The 18,011-nt window shown below is 38.8% G+C and overlaps 1 protein-coding gene across 1 annotated transcript; it reads left to right on the forward strand.

The window, feature by feature from the left end:
• Positions 1-1,624: 1,624 nt before the first annotated feature.
• On the forward strand, positions 1,625-17,621 carry LOC121651642 (sodium- and chloride-dependent taurine transporter-like). The gene is made up of 15 exons (XM_042003994.1): positions 1,625-1,817; positions 3,624-3,853; positions 3,949-4,083; positions 5,776-6,010; positions 6,537-6,669; positions 7,407-7,541; positions 8,729-8,832; positions 8,973-9,097; positions 10,500-10,612; positions 11,635-11,772; positions 12,193-12,295; positions 13,312-13,412; positions 13,548-13,718; positions 14,172-14,323; positions 16,724-17,621. The coding sequence occupies exons 1-15, from the start codon at positions 1,807-1,809 to the stop codon at positions 16,734-16,736; spliced, it is 1,899 nt and encodes a 632-aa protein (XP_041859928.1). The 5' UTR covers positions 1,625-1,806; the 3' UTR covers positions 16,737-17,621.
• The last annotated feature ends 390 nt before the right edge of the window (positions 17,622-18,011 follow it).

Here is an 18,011-nt window from a genome sequence, read left to right on the forward strand (position 1 = left end):
ATTTTTAAACCTTTATAACATTTGTATTTAAATGTAAGTAAAATATGTCGCTTTACTGCATGATAAAAAGACGGGTTTTCTCATACTTTAACGTTTTCATTTCCACCACATAAAAAGACACCCCACGTTTTTACTCTCAACAAAACTGAGGTAAATGTTTAAGCTGGGGGGGGGAATGAAAGAGTGCAGTTTTGGCCTTTGAACCCGGTTTCCGCGTTTGAGTCGAAGTGCCTCTTTTCTGTTTGATCACTTTGGTGGGCTACTGTGATGCGTTCAGGTACGTCCGGGCTTCACACTGGCACAATGCGAGCAAATTATATAAATGTTTATTGTTTCCTGCAGGTAACAGGTCTACCCTTACTTACCCACTTGACTGAATGAATGAATAGGTGAATGTTTTGCTCCCCTGTAGATAAGAGATGAAGTAGGTCTGATTAAGTAAGACGTTTACTAGCTCATATCTCATACTTAGTAGCACATGCTTAACCTACTTTTTCTCTGTGCTTTGTCCACTATATCCAGTGCATGACTGACTGGTTTGTAACCCCAATCCACCCTCTCAGCACATAAAGCCAAAAGATATTTATTTAGCCACAGGTGCTTAAAATACAATTCCCAGTATTAGTAACTGTGCTTATGTGACTTTCTCAGACACAAAATTATACAAAAAGCAATGGAAATGTTTGATTAATGATTCACTGAACTCAGACTAATAAATTTGCTTAACATAGTTAAAAAACTAAAACAAATCTAGCATTGTGATAACACTAATTTATGTACTTCGTTTTTTGTTTTTATTAAACATGTGCCCACTAGTCTAAATGACATCAGTCATAAAGCTTTAACTGAGCTTAAACAATAGAAGGTGAAACAAAGTCTAGTTTACTGATTCTGTCAGAGTAAAATGTCACAGTTTAGCTGAATAGTAGGCTACATCAATTTTTAGCACACCAAAACATGGATTATGAATTTACAAAGCTAATAGAAGTTAAAGGCGTTTGATGTTTGACTGACAGCTTGTCATTAGCTGTCATTTAACCTTGCCAATCCTACAAAGGAATCCCCCAGTTGTTAATTGACAGCTGCGTTCCAGCAGCATCTGTGCTGCCATTGTGAGCTCTGAGAGCAGTCACTGGGAACTTAACAAACCATGCACAAGCAGAGAAGATACATTACCATATTAGGGTTTGTTAGAAGCTGATACTGTGCTCGTTTACATTTCATAGATAATGAAGCAAACATTACAGGATTTATAAAAAAAAAAGTTCTGTACTAAAAATGGTTCTTGCATGCAGTTGGATGAAAATAGTTTCTTCAGTACTTTTGCTTTGAAGCTAATTATGAAACTGAGTTTTATATTTTAGTATTGTTTGAATATTTATAATAAGCAATAAAACCCCCAGTTCATCCTTTTGTAAGAAATCATAAATCAAGGTCCACCCTCAGTAAAGGCACAGCTCTGCCTTCTTCCTCCTCTGAAATGTCCTCTGTGTCTCCAACATGAATAAGAAGTGCGTGTGTGCTTGTTGCTTGTGTGACACTCACTCATCCCCCACCACTTGGCTGTGTGTATGTTTGTGGGCAGGCTGTAGTGAGAAGTGGAAATTTACAGTCTCCAACGTTGGTACCTGAGTTGTCTGTCACAGCTGAGCTACATCCAATCTCCACTTTGGATTTAATTGTCTTTAGCCAAGGGGCGGGCCCTGCTGTCAGCTCCACTTCTTGTGACCCGTGTCTGCATAAAGGCATTCAGTACAGAGGAATGGTGACAGCTGAGAGAGAAGGACACTATACATAGTCGCAGCCATGAAGGAAATGTAAGTTTTTCTGAATTGCTTAAAAAACTGATTTTCATGTGTTCAGTCAGATTTGTCTCTTTGGATAGATTTAGATATTAATAAAAACAGTGTTATGTATTTTATGCAGCTTAAATACATAAATAAAATAACTGCAAACAGGCTTTATTGTTGTCTTGAATGATTCATATAGTCGGGAGAAAGAAGCAGGGATTCATATTAATCACTGCTTGAAGCAAGTTGAGCTTGTTTTCCTTTGATACAGCGAAGGAATCTCTTCTGAAGTATATCTTGGATGAATCACGTGGCCAGTTTCCACTAATTCGTTACCTGGCAGCTTCCTAGAGCCAAGTTAGGCAGGTGAAGGCTCATACACTGAGCAGATGAGAGTAAAAGGTTTGAAAGGGATAGAGAGAGAGAGAAACAGGATGAGAAACAGAGTGTGCAAGGACTGATCCAGTTACGTAAGCAGGTTTGAGAATGGAAAGCAGTTTGAATTGACTTGTCAGGCACAACAGGAAGGGAGAAATCCTACAAAATGATGGGACACAGTGTGGACAGGGCACCAATTAAGTGAAGAGACACAAAGTTCCTAGTGGGAATGTGAGGTTAAGGTGCAGGTCAAGGCCCATTCCTGAGTGGTTTAGTTCTTTATCATAACTGCAGTAATTATTATTCTGTTTTTAACTTCAGTACTTTCTTAATATCATTTGTCAAAGTGTTCATAGAGCTTTCTTTGTCCATTCCGATTAATCCCTGTCACATTTCTTTTTGTCTGAACTGCTGTGTATTCACTAATTTTGTTGACTGAAAGAGTTAAAGGGAAGTATATGGCGTTTCTCTGCCAACTTCTTCTCTCTTTGAGAGGAACTTTAAACAACGGGAGACCCTTCTCTACCATTTTACAAATAACCTTCCACATTAAACCTCCTCATTGTCCTTTCTCTGATTTTTAATTTATGTCTGCTGAGAGTTTCTGTTATATTCAGTCTTGGCATGCCTTATACAGTTATTCCTGTGACATTAAGGTTTCTTTTCTCATCTTTGGCTCTTGAGTGGAAATAGGATATACTGGTCTGTAATAACAAATCCTGTCTTTCTTGGTAAGACAGTTTACAGTGTAAACACTCAAGTGAACTTAAGCTGTTGTAGCTTTCTGAGAACAGCCCCCACCTTTGAAGTGTAGAGAATACATGCTTCTTCCTGAATTTGGTTTAACCCAGCCTGAATCACTTATAACAGTGAAAATAAAATAAATAAAAAATAAAAATAAAAAAAATAATAATAACTAGGAAAAAAACTGTTGCCCCTCTTCAGGTTAGATCTTTAAGATCTTTATAATCTCTTCTTTTTCCTTCAGTCACAATGTGACCCCACTCTGAGCAGATCTGCCCTAAGATGCTGCTGGAAAAAAAGGACATTGATTTTAACATGCACAAGTTTGATTTGGATTCTGTTTTAGATTCTGTTTTAGGAAACATGTTAAATATTTTCCCAGTTTGATTGCTCCTTATTACTCAGAATAACAAATTAATGTATTTGCATTATATGACAACACTCCCCAACTCACTTCTGTTTTTTGTTTCAATGCAAATAAGCTTCCTAAACATTTCTTTAGTCTGAATGACCTCTATACATCAGTTGCTCAGATTAGCAAGATTAACAGCATTGTGCTGTATATCAGGTGCTCACGCAGCAAGCTGAAACACAGTCAGGACAAAGTATTATCTCACTAATGCTCCTCTGTGTCTGTGCGTTATCCCTCTCACCTCTGTCTGTCTCTCAACCTTACATGTTAATTTTCTTTTATTTTTTTGCTGTCAACAGCATGGCACAAAAAGAGAAGCTCCAATGCCTGAAGGACTTTCATAAGGACACCCTCAAGCCCTCACCAGGGAAGAGCCCTGGCACCCGACCTGAAGATGAAGCTGAAGGAAAGGCCCCTCAGAGGGAGAAGTGGGCTAGTAAGCTCGACTTTGTCCTGTCCGTGGCCGGCGGCTTTGTTGGATTAGGAAATGTGTGGCGCTTCCCTTATCTTTGTTATAAAAATGGTGGAGGTAAGCCAGAGAAACGCATCCCATTGTCAAATTAAAAACTGCAATCTAACAGGAAGACGTCTTACTCCAACATTTTTCCTATGTGCATCCCCAAGGTGCGTTTCTCATCCCTTACTTCATCTTCCTGTTTGGGGGTGGCCTACCTGTGTTCTTCCTGGAGGTTGCACTGGGGCAGTACACCTCTGAAGGAGGGATCACCTGCTGGGCCAAGCTCTGCCCCATTTTTACTGGTCAGTTGAAACACTTAAACATGCATTTCCACTCACAGAAAGATAAACTGAAGCTCTGCACCATGGCACAAATCTTCTCTGGCAACGCCACTTAATATTTAATGTTGTGTAAAAGCCTGATTTTCCTGTTTCAGTCCAGCATTCGTCTTTCTGCTCTGCAGAGATGTGCCCTCTTTGCCTCCTCAGGTGTAGTTAGTCTGATTTAGGTTGGGTCAAAAAGAATAAATAATGGTGCAAAGCTGACAATCTTGTTTATATCAATAAAGACTCACACATACTGTAATACACACACACATTTGTGTAAACATAGATAAATGACTACAAACACCACATACATGAACATGCGTCAAAGCAAAAAGTTGCCCTTTAGTTTCATTATGGTGAGTATAATGGAGTTCTTGGTTGCCATGGAAACACACTAAGGGGCAACAAAAAAACAAAACAAAAACATGAAGTTACTTATCTTTGTTTATGCCATGTGGATCCACTCGTTTTGTTTAGCTCATGGGAGAATAAAAAATACTGCATGTCCTTAGGAAAAGCATCATTACAGTCAGTAGACACTCCTGGGTCTCTCATTGCCTTCACATACCCCCATTTACATTTGAGTGACAGTTGTAGACAAGCACTGGGACACTGCCCCCGCAGCAGCTGCCACGACACCCTTACTCATGTTCACACAGGGGAAGTCACATGAAAAAGAGAGGAAACTTTGCAGCATCTCAACTCTATCAACTGCTAATGGACGTTGCCATTCAAAGAGCGCTGAGGCTTTCACCTGCCATCTGCAAGTCCACAAACTGGCTCATTACAGACCTCCCCTGTTTCCCAAACCTCACAGTGAATCCACCACTTTCCTCACAGGTCACCAGCACACAGTTAAATCTACACACACACACACACACACACACACTGTCACTGCACTGACTTCTCGGTCAGTTTGTGTATGGAATGTAGGAATGAGGAGGTGGGGGTGACGGAGATGATGAGTTTAAAAATACTCTGGAGTGGTAGAAGAGTACCAGGGATTTCTGTGTTTGAGTTTGTGTCAAAGTCATCTAAAAATAACATGAATACACCAAGGACATTATAACAGTTGAAAGTCCAGTCAAGCTGGTGACCTTTTTGAGTCAGTTGTTATAGCCTACTTTTAAAGCTTAGATAAAACTCACCTCAGATTACTCAGTATCATAGCCAGGTGTGTTTGGGTGTGGTCAACCTACTCTGTATCAAGTACAACTGTATAATGACACACTGTTGATCATCTGGATATAATGATTAATTTTATATAAAAAATGAATTGTGTGTGAAAAGAGCTACCCGTAGTGATGAGTCACAGCATTACAGAGCTTTGCAGTCTTGTAGCTCATAGTTTTGATTTCCTGTTTTGATTATTCATTAGTACACTCTTAGGTGTTTTTGATCACTAGAAGTTTGCAATGAATGACTGAGAGACAGAGCTGGACAACACAGTACAGCAATAGGAGGCAAAAAAGTGTTAGCATCTGGTTTAGCGTAATTTAGTTTAGCATCTGGTGAATTTTTTTTCTGTAAAAGGCTGCTTGTATGCAGAGAAGTTTCTGCTGTGGTCAAGGTGTGAAATTTCTGTTTAAAATCTGCAGGTTTAAGCTTTCTAACTTTAAAGTTAGTGTAAAGTGTTTAATTTTTTCTGCCTTCTTGCCTTGTCTGCAGGTATCGGCTATGCCTCCATCGTGATTGTATCTCTTCTGAACATTTACTACATCGTGATCTTGGCATGGGGACTCTACTACCTCTTTCAGTGCTTCCAGCCTGAGCTCCCTTGGGCAAAATGCAAGCAGCCCTGGAACACTGAGCACTGTATAGAGGACACAGTCCGCAAGAACAAGACCCTCTGGCTGGCAGCTAATGCTACTAACTTTACCTCCCCTGTCACAGAGTTCTGGGAGTGAGTTTTCACTGACAGCATGCCTGCGTACACACACATGCATACACTTAAGTAACACAGCCTCTTTATCTCGCTTGTGTAAACGTGTTTGGCCAGGCACATTCCTGTACAGTACTGTTTACTCTTCTAAAGTTCTACGTTTCCAGCAGATTATCACAAACTTTATTTTTGCTGCACTTTTCCAATGTTAGATGCAGCTCTTAGTCATCACTGGAAGAAAATACTAACTAAAAATGTAATTTTTTCATCTGCTTTTTGATATGTTTCGAATCAACCTGTGCTGCAGCAAACGCTTATAAGTTTGAGGTGTTCATGCTGTTTTCAAGTTTCAAAGTGCTGTTTTGTTATTTTTCCAATGACAAATCAAAAGCATGTGCCCGTTTGATTTTCATTAATGTACTCTAATTTGGCCTTTTGTGTATATGGTCCAAAATTGACCTGCAAACTTTTGTGTTTTTAAAAATGTAAAATATGACCATTTGTGTTAAATGGGCCGTTAAAATGTTGTACTGTGTTTCCTCTGCAGACGCAACGTCCTGAGTATCTCCACTGGGATTGAAGACATAGGACCTCTCAAGTGGGACTTAGCTGTGTGTCTCCTGGCAGTTTGGATTATCTGCTTCTTCTGCATCTGGAAAGGAGTCAAGTCCACTGGGAAAGTGAGTTCTGAGATATAGCTACATCCTGTACTTGTTGTGTTGCCTTGATGCTGTTTGGCTTTTACTCTTTATTCCTCCCAGGGAGAAAACACTATTGCACAGACAAAACTCACATTCTTGGAAACAAGGTTAATGTTGTTAATTTAGAGGCACAGACCTCCACATTGTCCTAGGAGTTACTCTTTGGCCAGCCACACTGTTGACTGTCAACTCATGGGCTGCTCTTTTGCCTCGTCTTTGTTAGCGGGACAGAAACTGGGTCTCTGTCAACATGAGCAACTCTGTGAGGAAAATGATTAACCCTGTTAAGACCATTTGAAGCTTTATTTCCCCTAATGGAAGGTTTACTTCTGTCACATTAGTGCCTTAAAAGGATCTAATGTTTAACCAGATATCAGTTCAGGAAATGCTTGAACAATGTAATTGCTTCACATTACATCGGCACACACGTATGTGAAAGGTACTCTTTGTGTGACAGGAACTCTTAATTCCAATTAGAAAACTTTGTTATCTATCACTTAGGATAGAAAATGGTCTTAGGTAAGAGACAATACCATAAACAAACATTCAGTCATCAAAGACACACATAAAACAGTTATCACTGTTTTAAAGAATAATCATTTGTTTTGTCAAGCATTTAGAAATTAGACTATATATAAAAAAAAAACAACATATATCCCACTCATAAATCTCCTGATTAGATAATGTTTGGCTAATAATTTCTTTGTCTTGTCTAGGTGGTGTACATAACTGCAACTTTCCCATTTGTGATGCTAATTATACTACTGGTACGTGGTGTGACCCTGCCTGGGGCTGCTGAAGGGATCAAGTTTTATCTTTACCCTAACCTGACTCGACTCCAGGACCCAGAGGTAAGATCAAAGCTATCAATCCCAGCCCATTTTATACTGTTGACATAGTAAGATTTTTGTCTATTTATTTAATTGTTTGATGAAATGTATATTCAAAAGAACATTTGTAAGTCTGACTGTTATTCTAAGTGTCAAGCTGCAAGTAGAGGCCTCGTAAATGATCCTATCTTGCATAAAGACCAGAACAATGAGACCCCACAGTGTTTAAACAGTTTTAAAATCATACTTCAATCAGTGTTGTATCTCATTGGTTAGATGCTTTAAGCATGGCTTTTGTTAAACTAAACAAAACAATGACCTCATTGTTAATGACACTGTTTGCAGTCAACTGCAGACAGCATCCTGTGGCTTTCAGCAGTGTTATAATGGCTGAATCCAATATCAGGCAACAGGCAGGAAACAGCCAGATAAAACTAAAGGAGCTATAATAAAACTCACAGACAAGAAACACAAAATGCTGCAGGAGCAGGAACATATCAAAGTCCAAACAAACATAAATCCAAGAATAATAACGAATTGGCAGCATAAGGAGCGGAACAAGTAACAAAAGACCGGAACATGAATCATCTGGCAAATGCCACAGCAAACAAAATTAAGTTTAATTACTAAAAGATTTATTGAACAAATTGAACACAGGTGAGTAGCAATTAACAAACAAAATACCGGTATGTGGAAGGTGATCATGGGAAGCAAAACGAAATGCAATGAACAACAGAAAAGCAGATGCAAAGTGAAAAACAGGAAGTTAACTTAGGTGCTGAATGACAGATAATTACAAACAAAACAAAAACCCCAAATCATGTCAGCTGTTCCAAATACCCAGTCCAGCTTCTATCCTAGCTTTCCCCTGATAAACACTTTGTCTGCATTAAGCTGGGAGTTGGTCATCTGTTGATGATAGCGGCTCTGTTTTGAAGCTGATGTTGGCCCTCTTGTAGGGGTGGAAAAGAAGCATTTGGTAGCTACCTTACATGTCACATTCTTTTGATTTTTAACCGAAAAATTTGTGCCAAGGCATTTACATAGAAATAAGTCCAAAGACCAAAAAAAATTCCTTTATATTTCACCTATAACCACAGCTGCACCTTTTTTTTTCATGGAGTTTATCTTAATAATGGTAACATGAGACATTAACATGACCTCTACAGAGCTTTACCTCATTGTCTTGATCACTTCTGACTCATCAGGTTTGGATTGATGCGGGTACTCAGATTTTCTTCTCATATGCCATTTGTCTGGGAGCCATGACGTCACTGGGGAGCTACAACAAATACAAGTACAACTGCTACAGGTGAGTTGTGTTTCCACTGGGGGGAGTGGGACTGTAGTAGTGACAGCAACTCGTGTCAGAGACGGTTGCGTGAAAAGAAAATGGGAACGTTAGTTCCACCTGTATTCATTAACAACCTCCATGACATATGTGTGACATAGGGACTGTTTGCTGCTGGGAGGCCTCAACAGCGGTACCAGTTTTGTGTCTGGCTTCGCAATATTTTCCGTCCTGGGCTTCATGGCACAAGAGCAAGGGGTGGACATTGCCGATGTGGCAGAGTCAGGTACGAGGGTCCAAGGTGATGGCAGCAGTGATGGTGGGTGCTGCTGCCACAAAAAAAGGAAAAAAAAAAACCAAACAAAACAAACAAAAAAAAAAAAACAAAGACAATTGGAAACAATTTTTTTTAGAGAACTTAAAGGAGATGAAGTGTTTTCTCTCAGTATCGGACACAATGAAGCTGAAAAGTAGAGATATCGGCAATTGCACACTCCTTGAATTAAAGCCTGAAACAAAGTGAATTGTGGGTAACATTTTTTTTTCCATTTTCTGACGTCAGATAACATGGCATTGGTCAACTGTGTTTAAAGAGCTCCTGTAACAGTCCTTCATCATTACTACAGGTACCTGGTTCAGTGGCACCAGGTGTCCACATGCCACACAATCAGCCTGTTGATGTCATTTAGTGGCTCCATATCTTTCTGATGAGGGACATTACTAAGAACACTGGCCCTATTTATGTGAATCTGCATCGTGAGAAGATATTACCAGCAGCACTGTATGGAAAATCCAGTTCAGTTCACCAGCTGTGGATCTCTTGAGGTGGAGGCCACCGGTTCTGTTGCTGTCTTCTTGTATTTTCTATGTGGAATATGAAGGATATGCAACTTGTTTTAGTATGCTTACTCTGTTAACCTAAACTTCTGCTATGTTTTAATGCTATTCCAATGGCATGTTACACATTCCAAATTAAACCAAATTGAATAAATGAAAACATGCTTTTCTCTTTTTAGAGGAAAGAGCTGCTGTTTTGCTTAACTGTTTAATTGAGGTTCAATTGCTGACTCTGTGTCTGATGCTCTTAATATATCCTGCTGAAGTGGTCCTCTTTGTGTAGACTATGCTAAATTAGGCTTATTGTCACTTCTCACAGTAAGTACCAACATTGAGCATGGTATTTTACAGATATTAAGGGTTTTTAGTAACATGCAGATGAACTAATGTTCAGAAGTAAAGGTGATTTGATGGGATTTGGGAAAGGGATGTAACTATTTGATAAACTGTCAAAACTTTGAAGTGGTGGATGTATATTCCTGTGATATATAATGAAGCTAAAACAATAGTATGTGAAGTTATAGATATGTTATGCATATTATGTTTTGTACTATGTATATGCTAATTGCTGTTTTTAATGTTTGACCTGCATGTTAATACATACAGGACAGCATTAGTATGAAAATTATTATTATATTTTATTGTGCCTACTATGTAATTATGGCCAACAAAGAATAAACGTGAGAGTCCTCTCATATGTTTCTTTTTGGCCACAGTGGATATATATAACCTGATTCATTAGACATATTTTTCTGACTGCCTTTGTTTGTCGTCCAAGCTGACATCAGATAGAATTGTTAATCATGTCCTCTGCCCCTTCTCCCCATCCCCACTCTGTTTTTCCCCTTCAGGTCCTGGTTTGGCCTTTATTGCCTACCCTAAAGCAGTGTCCATGATGCCACTCCCAACCCTGTGGGCAATCCTCTTCTTCATCATGCTGCTGCTTCTGGGCCTTGATAGTCAGGTCAGTGTTTTTACAGTCACTGTTTAACTTTAGCCAGACTCCACCCAGGTCCAGTGGGTGGTTTTTTGGCTTCTGCCAGCTCTAATGTGTAAAACACATACAGTATCTCTCTGATCTGTATCTAACTACCTCAGGGTATAGGATTACTGACAGAACAAGAACAGCAACCTGTTCCAACAAAAGCATTTTACTAGCATGCTTGACTTCACTGCGTGAGCATTATGTTGAATTCCCATAAGGCAGATGTTTGCTAAGCATTTGATTTGTAAAAGTTTTGTTAGGCTGCAAACAAGCCATGTAGCTTTGATATAAAGCAGAGCTTTGATTAAGACAAGATAATCTAAGTAGACAAAACACAAGTGCACTCCCCAAGGGATTCTCCAGCTATATCACATTTCCTGCCTCCAAGTGTAATTCTACCCCTGTACTAAGTCAGTCCTGCACATGGCCAGCTACCCATCTCAGCCAAGATCAGGCCGATGCTCTAAATTTGAGTACATGTAAATGCTCATGCAAGTGAAGCTATTTCCATGAGAGAAATGAGGCCAGTTTTTGTTTGTCTGTGCGTTTGTGTGGGTGAATGCATTTTCTGACCATAAATTTCATGCAGATTTATAACCCTGAAGGCCATATATTGTTTATGTTGTTTGCACATACATACCACTGTTATATAAGGGGTTTTTGTTTGGTATTGCGCAACAAAGAAGCATGTTCTTTTGTGCATCAGAATACTGCAATTTAATGCAAGGAGCTTTTTCATAACTTTTTTATATTTTATGTTGTTTGCGAAGCAATGAGGAGACGCAATGGGAGCAAAAGAGTTAGACAAGGAGACAGTGAATTGCTGTCGTTTTGTTTTTGGTTTGCTAGCAACAAACCAGTGTTGCAGAGAGAAGCCTTGTTTAAATTCTCATTACTGTCTAACAAAGACAGCTCTCATTCTCTAATCACTGGCTTGTGGAGACAAAACAAGAGCTGCTTTTTTTACACTGAGAACTTAATAGTTGCTTTTGTCCCCACAGTTTGTTGAAGTGGAAGGACAGATCACCTCTATTGTGGATCTCTATCCATCCGTCCTCAGGAAGGGTTACCGCAGAGAAATCTTCATAGCAGTGATGTGTTTCATAAGCTATCTCCTGGGACTTGCCATGGTAACGAAAGTAAGTTCACCAGCACTCACTTCACAGAGTCTCTGCACTCTTACTTTTGCTGCTTATTGTGTTTAGAAAAGGAAAGGAGACTGTGTGTCTTTGAATCTACCACAGAGATCACAGCACAAATTTTCCATGCCTGTTTGCTGCTGCATTGTTATAACCAAATAAGGCTTCCTACAACATTCAGTGGCCACATCCTGCATGTGTGAATGGAAAGATTTGGAATGCTGTTTTCCATTTAGCAGTTAACCAAGCTTCAATGACATCTCGGCACCTGTTGAACTCTGCCTTTATTGGTTGAATGCCAGTATTCTTGTGTCCTACTTTCAAAATCTACTTTATGTCCCCTCCTATCTCTGACTTTTATTCTTGCCACACACCTAGAAGAGATAATTAGTGGAGCTTTTTGTCTTTTCTCTCTTCCAGGGTGGCATGTATGTGTTTCAGCTCTTTGACTACTATGCAGCCAGTGGTGTGTGCCTTTTGTGGGTTGCATTCTTTGAATGCATTGCAGTAGCCTGGGTTTATGGTAAGTGGAAACAACTGTATCTGTATTATTTTAAGTTAACATTCACAATAGTTGGATAGAAAAGCCCAAAAGATCTCTATGGAGGCAAACAAAGCTGTGGGTGTTTTACAGGTCAGTAATAAATAAGTTTAACTGCAGTGCTGTGTCGGGGTTGTGTGGAGATGGGGACAGAGACGGCCCCTGGCAGGTGATTGGACGTACGGAGCTGCCTCCCACCAGATTATATTATTGATGAATTTATTATTGATGAAACGAAAATAGAAACCCAAACAGAAAAGACTTAAATTAAATGAAAGCCAGTGTTGCATTTTAGTGTTAAAAGCTTTCATGGCTGAAACCCACAGAAGCTCTTTTTGGTGACTTTTTGTGGTTGTAGAATGGAGGCTCTGTTCCACAACTTACAGGCACCTAACTTTTGGAGGTGGTATCCCTTGTGGGGTCAAACACTGATAATTGAGTTGCAAAGTGCAAGATTTTGGTTAAAGAGCCTTTTACAAAACAAAACCAAACAAAAAAACAAAAAAAGGACATTTCTAACAGTTCTAAGAGGAAAAGTCCTAAATCTTTTGAGGCATTTCTCTACTGTTATTACTATAGATATATTGTAGCTGCTTTCATTTTTTTTTGTTTACTTCTAAGAAATTTGGCCCATTAATCACTTAAAAAACTTATTAGAAACAGAATTAATTAACAAATTTAAAATGTAAAATTACCACAAACAAAGAAATAAAACGAACATTATCCAAGTATAATACACATCACATTAAATTACTAAACTAAAACTAAAACTAAATTCAGTCTAGAAAGATAAGTACTGACCTACTGAGATTAAGCCATTACTTGTGGGAAGATATGCAGCAATCTTCAGTTAATGCAGATAAGGACTGATAAACCTGTGAATCTACGCAGGTAGATTTGAAGGTTGGTCTACAATTAGAAACAATGTTCAGTGGACATTATTTGGCAGAAACATACAGCATGTACTCACTTTGTTTTTTTCTCTTTGTGTTTGATAGGAGCTGACAATTTCTATGACGCAGTTGAGGATATGATTGGCTACAGACCAAACCCATGGATGAAATGGAGCTGGACTATTATCACTCCTGTCCTCTGCATGGTGAGAGATCAGAGGGTTATTTTATTGTAGGGTAGAGGTGGTGCTGAATTTGGTGATGACATGTGACAAATGGGGATAGATGAACTTTCCAGGTCATAGGGAAAGCACTAAACGTAGCATGTGTTTGTTTTTCAGGGCTGCTTTGTCTTTTCCCTGGTGAAGTACAAGCCCTTGACCTATAATAAGGTTTATGAATACCCTGACTGGGCCATTGGCCTGGGCTGGTGTTTGGCCTTGGCCTCCATGATCTGCATCCCCATGGTGATGGTCATCAAGATCTTGCAGTCTGAGGGTCCTCTGATTGAGGTGAGCTGGTACAGCATTTCTTTAGAGATAAAGATAAAAATGTACCCTAAATATCAACCAGATTGAGACCAAATGATAACCTCACTAACTTAAAAAAGAAGTGTCATTCTCAAGCCTCAATTTTGATGCTTTAAGTATAGTTTTTCTTTTGTTTTGCCTGAAGTGAACACATTTAAATGAGATAGGTGGATTTCCCTTGAAAACCTGCTGACACATTACACTATCAAATGCTACTTGCAAATTGAGTTTCTGAACAAACTCAGGCATTCCTTTGCTAAAGAGTCCTTGCTGTGTCCATCAAAACTTCTCACATAGTATTAAATTAACATGGCTCGGATCCTTGCACATGCACTCCAGATGTCTGCCATTTCAAACTTTATAACTGACATTTTATGTCTTAACTAGTGCCGTTTTCTAAAGATCATTAGCCTAATGTTTCATTTCTTCCCTCAGAGGATCAAAGCAGTGGCAGCACCGGCGAAGTCAGGCGTGAGCTCTCGCCCGAAAGAGTACAATCTGAAGTGCAGCGAGCTGACACAGCCCCTGGACCCAAATGGGAACAATGGCTTGATCAAGCCCACCCACACCATTGTGGAAACAATGATGTGAGCGCTCTCTGTGAGAGGAATAAGATTGATGTGCTTTCTGTGTTATTATATTTGCTAACTTTGATAAGGGTAGGTTTACATTGTCAAATATATGCATTTTAGGGAGACTTTGGTTTGATTTCTATTAAGAGATATATATATATATATTATTGTAATTTTCTTTCTCTTGTAATTTTTTTTACTCTATTGATATTGTTAATGTTACAATTGTTGTTGCTGTAGCTGGCACTGATCTCAGTTTAGGCAGTATTTTTAGATAGAACATGTTCAATGTTTACTACCTTTCTGTTGATTCTGGAGAGATGAGGAATTTGCTATGTTTTGATGTGACAGAAGGGAAAAACTAATAATCACTTCTCAAAAATTCAGTTAACAAAATAGTCAATTAACCATGAGAAAGATAGGAAACCTCTAAACAGCCTCACATGATCTTGTCGCCCCAGTAAATTTCTCATTTCTTCTTGTCGTTTCTTATACCACAGTGAAAATGAATGTACCTCTGTTTATGGCAGATGTGACGACTCTTTGACTACATATCCGTAACATATTAAGTGGCAACACGATGTGTAGCGTTAATCTTGCTTAACATCCTTTCAGTTACATCTTGACAAGGCCTTTGTCAAATACTGTGAAAATTCATTCAAAGATTTGTCATAAAACAACAGTTTAGACAATAGTAAATTGAAAAAAATAAAATAAAAAAAAAAAACAGCTAAGAAAGAAAAAAGTAAGGAGAAAAGGGAAGTGGCATTTTTAGAGTATTTGTACACTGCCTGTGTGACTACTATAGTCAGCCCCAGTGCATTTATTGAAACCTCTCTGCACTTTATAAGTCGTTTCACCTTTATTGTAGTATTTGTTTTTATTGTGCAAGGTATTGCACTTACATTTGTAACACATTTCAGGAGTAAATATTTTTAGCTTCTAACTTTTTTGATATAGTAACTTTTGATATAGAATATCTAGTTGTCTCCTTGCTAAGTCAATGGTTAAAAAGAGTAGAGATATGACATCAAATACTCTGATTTATAATTATTAGTGGGATCTGTGAGAACATTACATTAAAATGTTACTTTTTTCTAAACAACCTGACAGCTTTCTCCATTGTGCTCATTTCAGTAGCAGGCATGCTCGACAGAAATACCACTTTACCGTTTATTATGTTCAGTTATATTTATAATGTAGAATGTGAATTGTTTGTAAATCACTTACGCCTTTTTGTAACAATTTTTTACTGTATAACATCTGATCACAATCATGGATTCATTATTTTGCTAAATGCTCACTAATGGGTTTTCTAAATATCAATTATTATCAGGGCTGGATTAAAAATTCAGAGGCCCCTGGGCACAGAATGTTGAAAGGGCCCCCCAGTCAATCTAAAGGATATTGTGTATATTTTCCATCATACAGGATTTACACCACATTATTTTAAAACTATATTTCTTAGCTGGCAGCAACAATATCAAGACACTAGACACTGTGATGAAACTTATTGGCTGATGTACATACCTGCTGTTTCTTTCTTGTCTCTGTCTTCCTCTTCTGTCTTCTGGTGTACTTTTGATCCTCAGCTTTTCAGGGCTGCCTCTCTGTATCTGTCTCTCCACCTTTTCCTTCCATTTCTCTTTTTGTGATAAAAGGGTGGAACCAGCAAAGATAGCTTAACTAAAACTTTGATGTACCTGATATTAAACGGAAAATAATGAAAAGCTGCCAGAGATTTGTTTTTCTTTTTGACTAGGACAATAGAACTGTGTTGCATGTTGGTTGTCCTCACACATACAGCTGTAGCCCCTCAGCTCTGTCTGTAAGGGCTTCAGTCTTCGTCCTCTTTGCAGGTGATTTTTTTTCGGCTTTTTTTTCCTCTCCCACTCTTCATTGGCTGCGTCTGTGTTTGTCTGAAGATCTCCTCGTTATTCTCTCTTCATAACTCTTGTTATCATCAGTGATTCTAGAGTCTCTTGGGGCCCTACGCAAAATTTCACAGGGGGCCCTCCAACCAGCATTCATCTCCCTTATATTATGATTTTGTATCCTTTTAATATATTAATATCATATAAAATGGTTTTGCTGTTAAAGTGTTAAATTGCTTAAATGCAACTTTTGAATGTTCTTTAGCAGCGAAACTATGTGGTGAAGCTTGCATTAAGACATTTTTAGGATAACAGAACATAAATAAATGCAGTTTTCAGAAACATAAAGGCTATTCAACACATCTGGGGGAAAATTATAAACACCACCTACAAACTGCACTTCCATCCATAAACTGTAGTAGTGCACTATCAGAATTATTCTATACACCAGCATTCTTAGCTTAACAGTTTTCTCATTGACAGGCAGAAAACTTCTCTTCATTTTGATAAACCCACTCTCACATGTTTGTTTACTTAACAGGCACCGCTACTAGCGGGAAGACCGAGAGGTGTATGTGGGGCCCCTTTAGGGACTTCTCCACTGGTCGACCACTGTTGCAAACTCTCCACATTGTCACTGCTCTGTAGTGATTCATGGTTGGCCGGCCCTCGGTGGCCCCCATCTGGCTGGGGGGCCCAAGCATTTGCCTGTACGACTGTTGTCAAGCGGAGCCTCTGATCAGACGTTTTTCCTTTACGTGGGCCCAAGGTGGGCGTGGTTCCCTGGGTCATGTCCACAAGGCCCATTGGATAATCCAGCCTTGATGGATGAGTGGATGGCATGAGTGAGCTGCACGGTGGCATAGTGCTATGTTTGGATAACAACAAGCCTCACAGAAAGAAGGTTCCTGGTTGGAACCTTGGCTAGAACCTTTCGCTATGAAGTTCTCCCCGTGCATGTGTGGGTTCTCTCTGGGTACTCCAGCTCCCTCCCACAGTCCAGAAACATGCATATTAATTTAATCGGCATTGTACAGTCTCTCTAGGTTTGAGTGGTTGTATATGCAATTGACTGGTGACCTGTGTACCCTACGTCTCCCCTGCAACAGCTTGGTTACACTTCCCCTCCTATGACCCTGCATTGGACAAAGTGGATATAGACAACAGATGGATGGAATCGTTATGATCCCTTGTTACACTTCTTAAGTATGCAATGATAAATTAAAGCATGATTATTATAATGAATCAATGGCCTTGTAAAATACAAAATCTAAAGGAACTGTTTTCCTAAAGCATATGCAGGACCCACTATAGTACCTTGCTGCTGGGGCTACTTGGAAATTGAAATGTACCAAAGTATTTTTGTCTCACATTCATCCCCTTCAAGATGCACATTGCATCATTTCTGTATAGATAAAATAAACAGATTTTTCTCTGGATTTCTTGTATTTTCTTAATATTGATTGCTCTGTTAAATGTATACATCATTATTCCCTGCAAAGTGGAGAAATGTACATCTGACACTGTGCAACATATACTTTGTTAGGAACACCTGCACAAATAAATGATAAAATGGCAACTATGTCACTTTGTATGAGTCAAAAATGAGCTTTCACATTTCTTACACTATAATAAATGACATGATAGAAACTTACACTACATCCCTTGCTTGCCAGTAAAATTTCATTGGCCAAGTCAGATATGAATAGATGACTTTTTATCACAGTGAACTATTGTGCTATACTATAGTTTTACCTGTTTGCTATCTGTAAGTCTATTATTTTAAATTATTGAATGATAGAATTTAATTAAAACTTCACTTCTGTACA

This window comes from Melanotaenia boesemani, chromosome 13, assembly GCF_017639745.1.
Source record: "Melanotaenia boesemani isolate fMelBoe1 chromosome 13, fMelBoe1.pri, whole genome shotgun sequence".
Classification (NCBI taxonomy): domain Eukaryota; kingdom Metazoa; phylum Chordata; class Actinopteri; order Atheriniformes; family Melanotaeniidae; genus Melanotaenia; species Melanotaenia boesemani.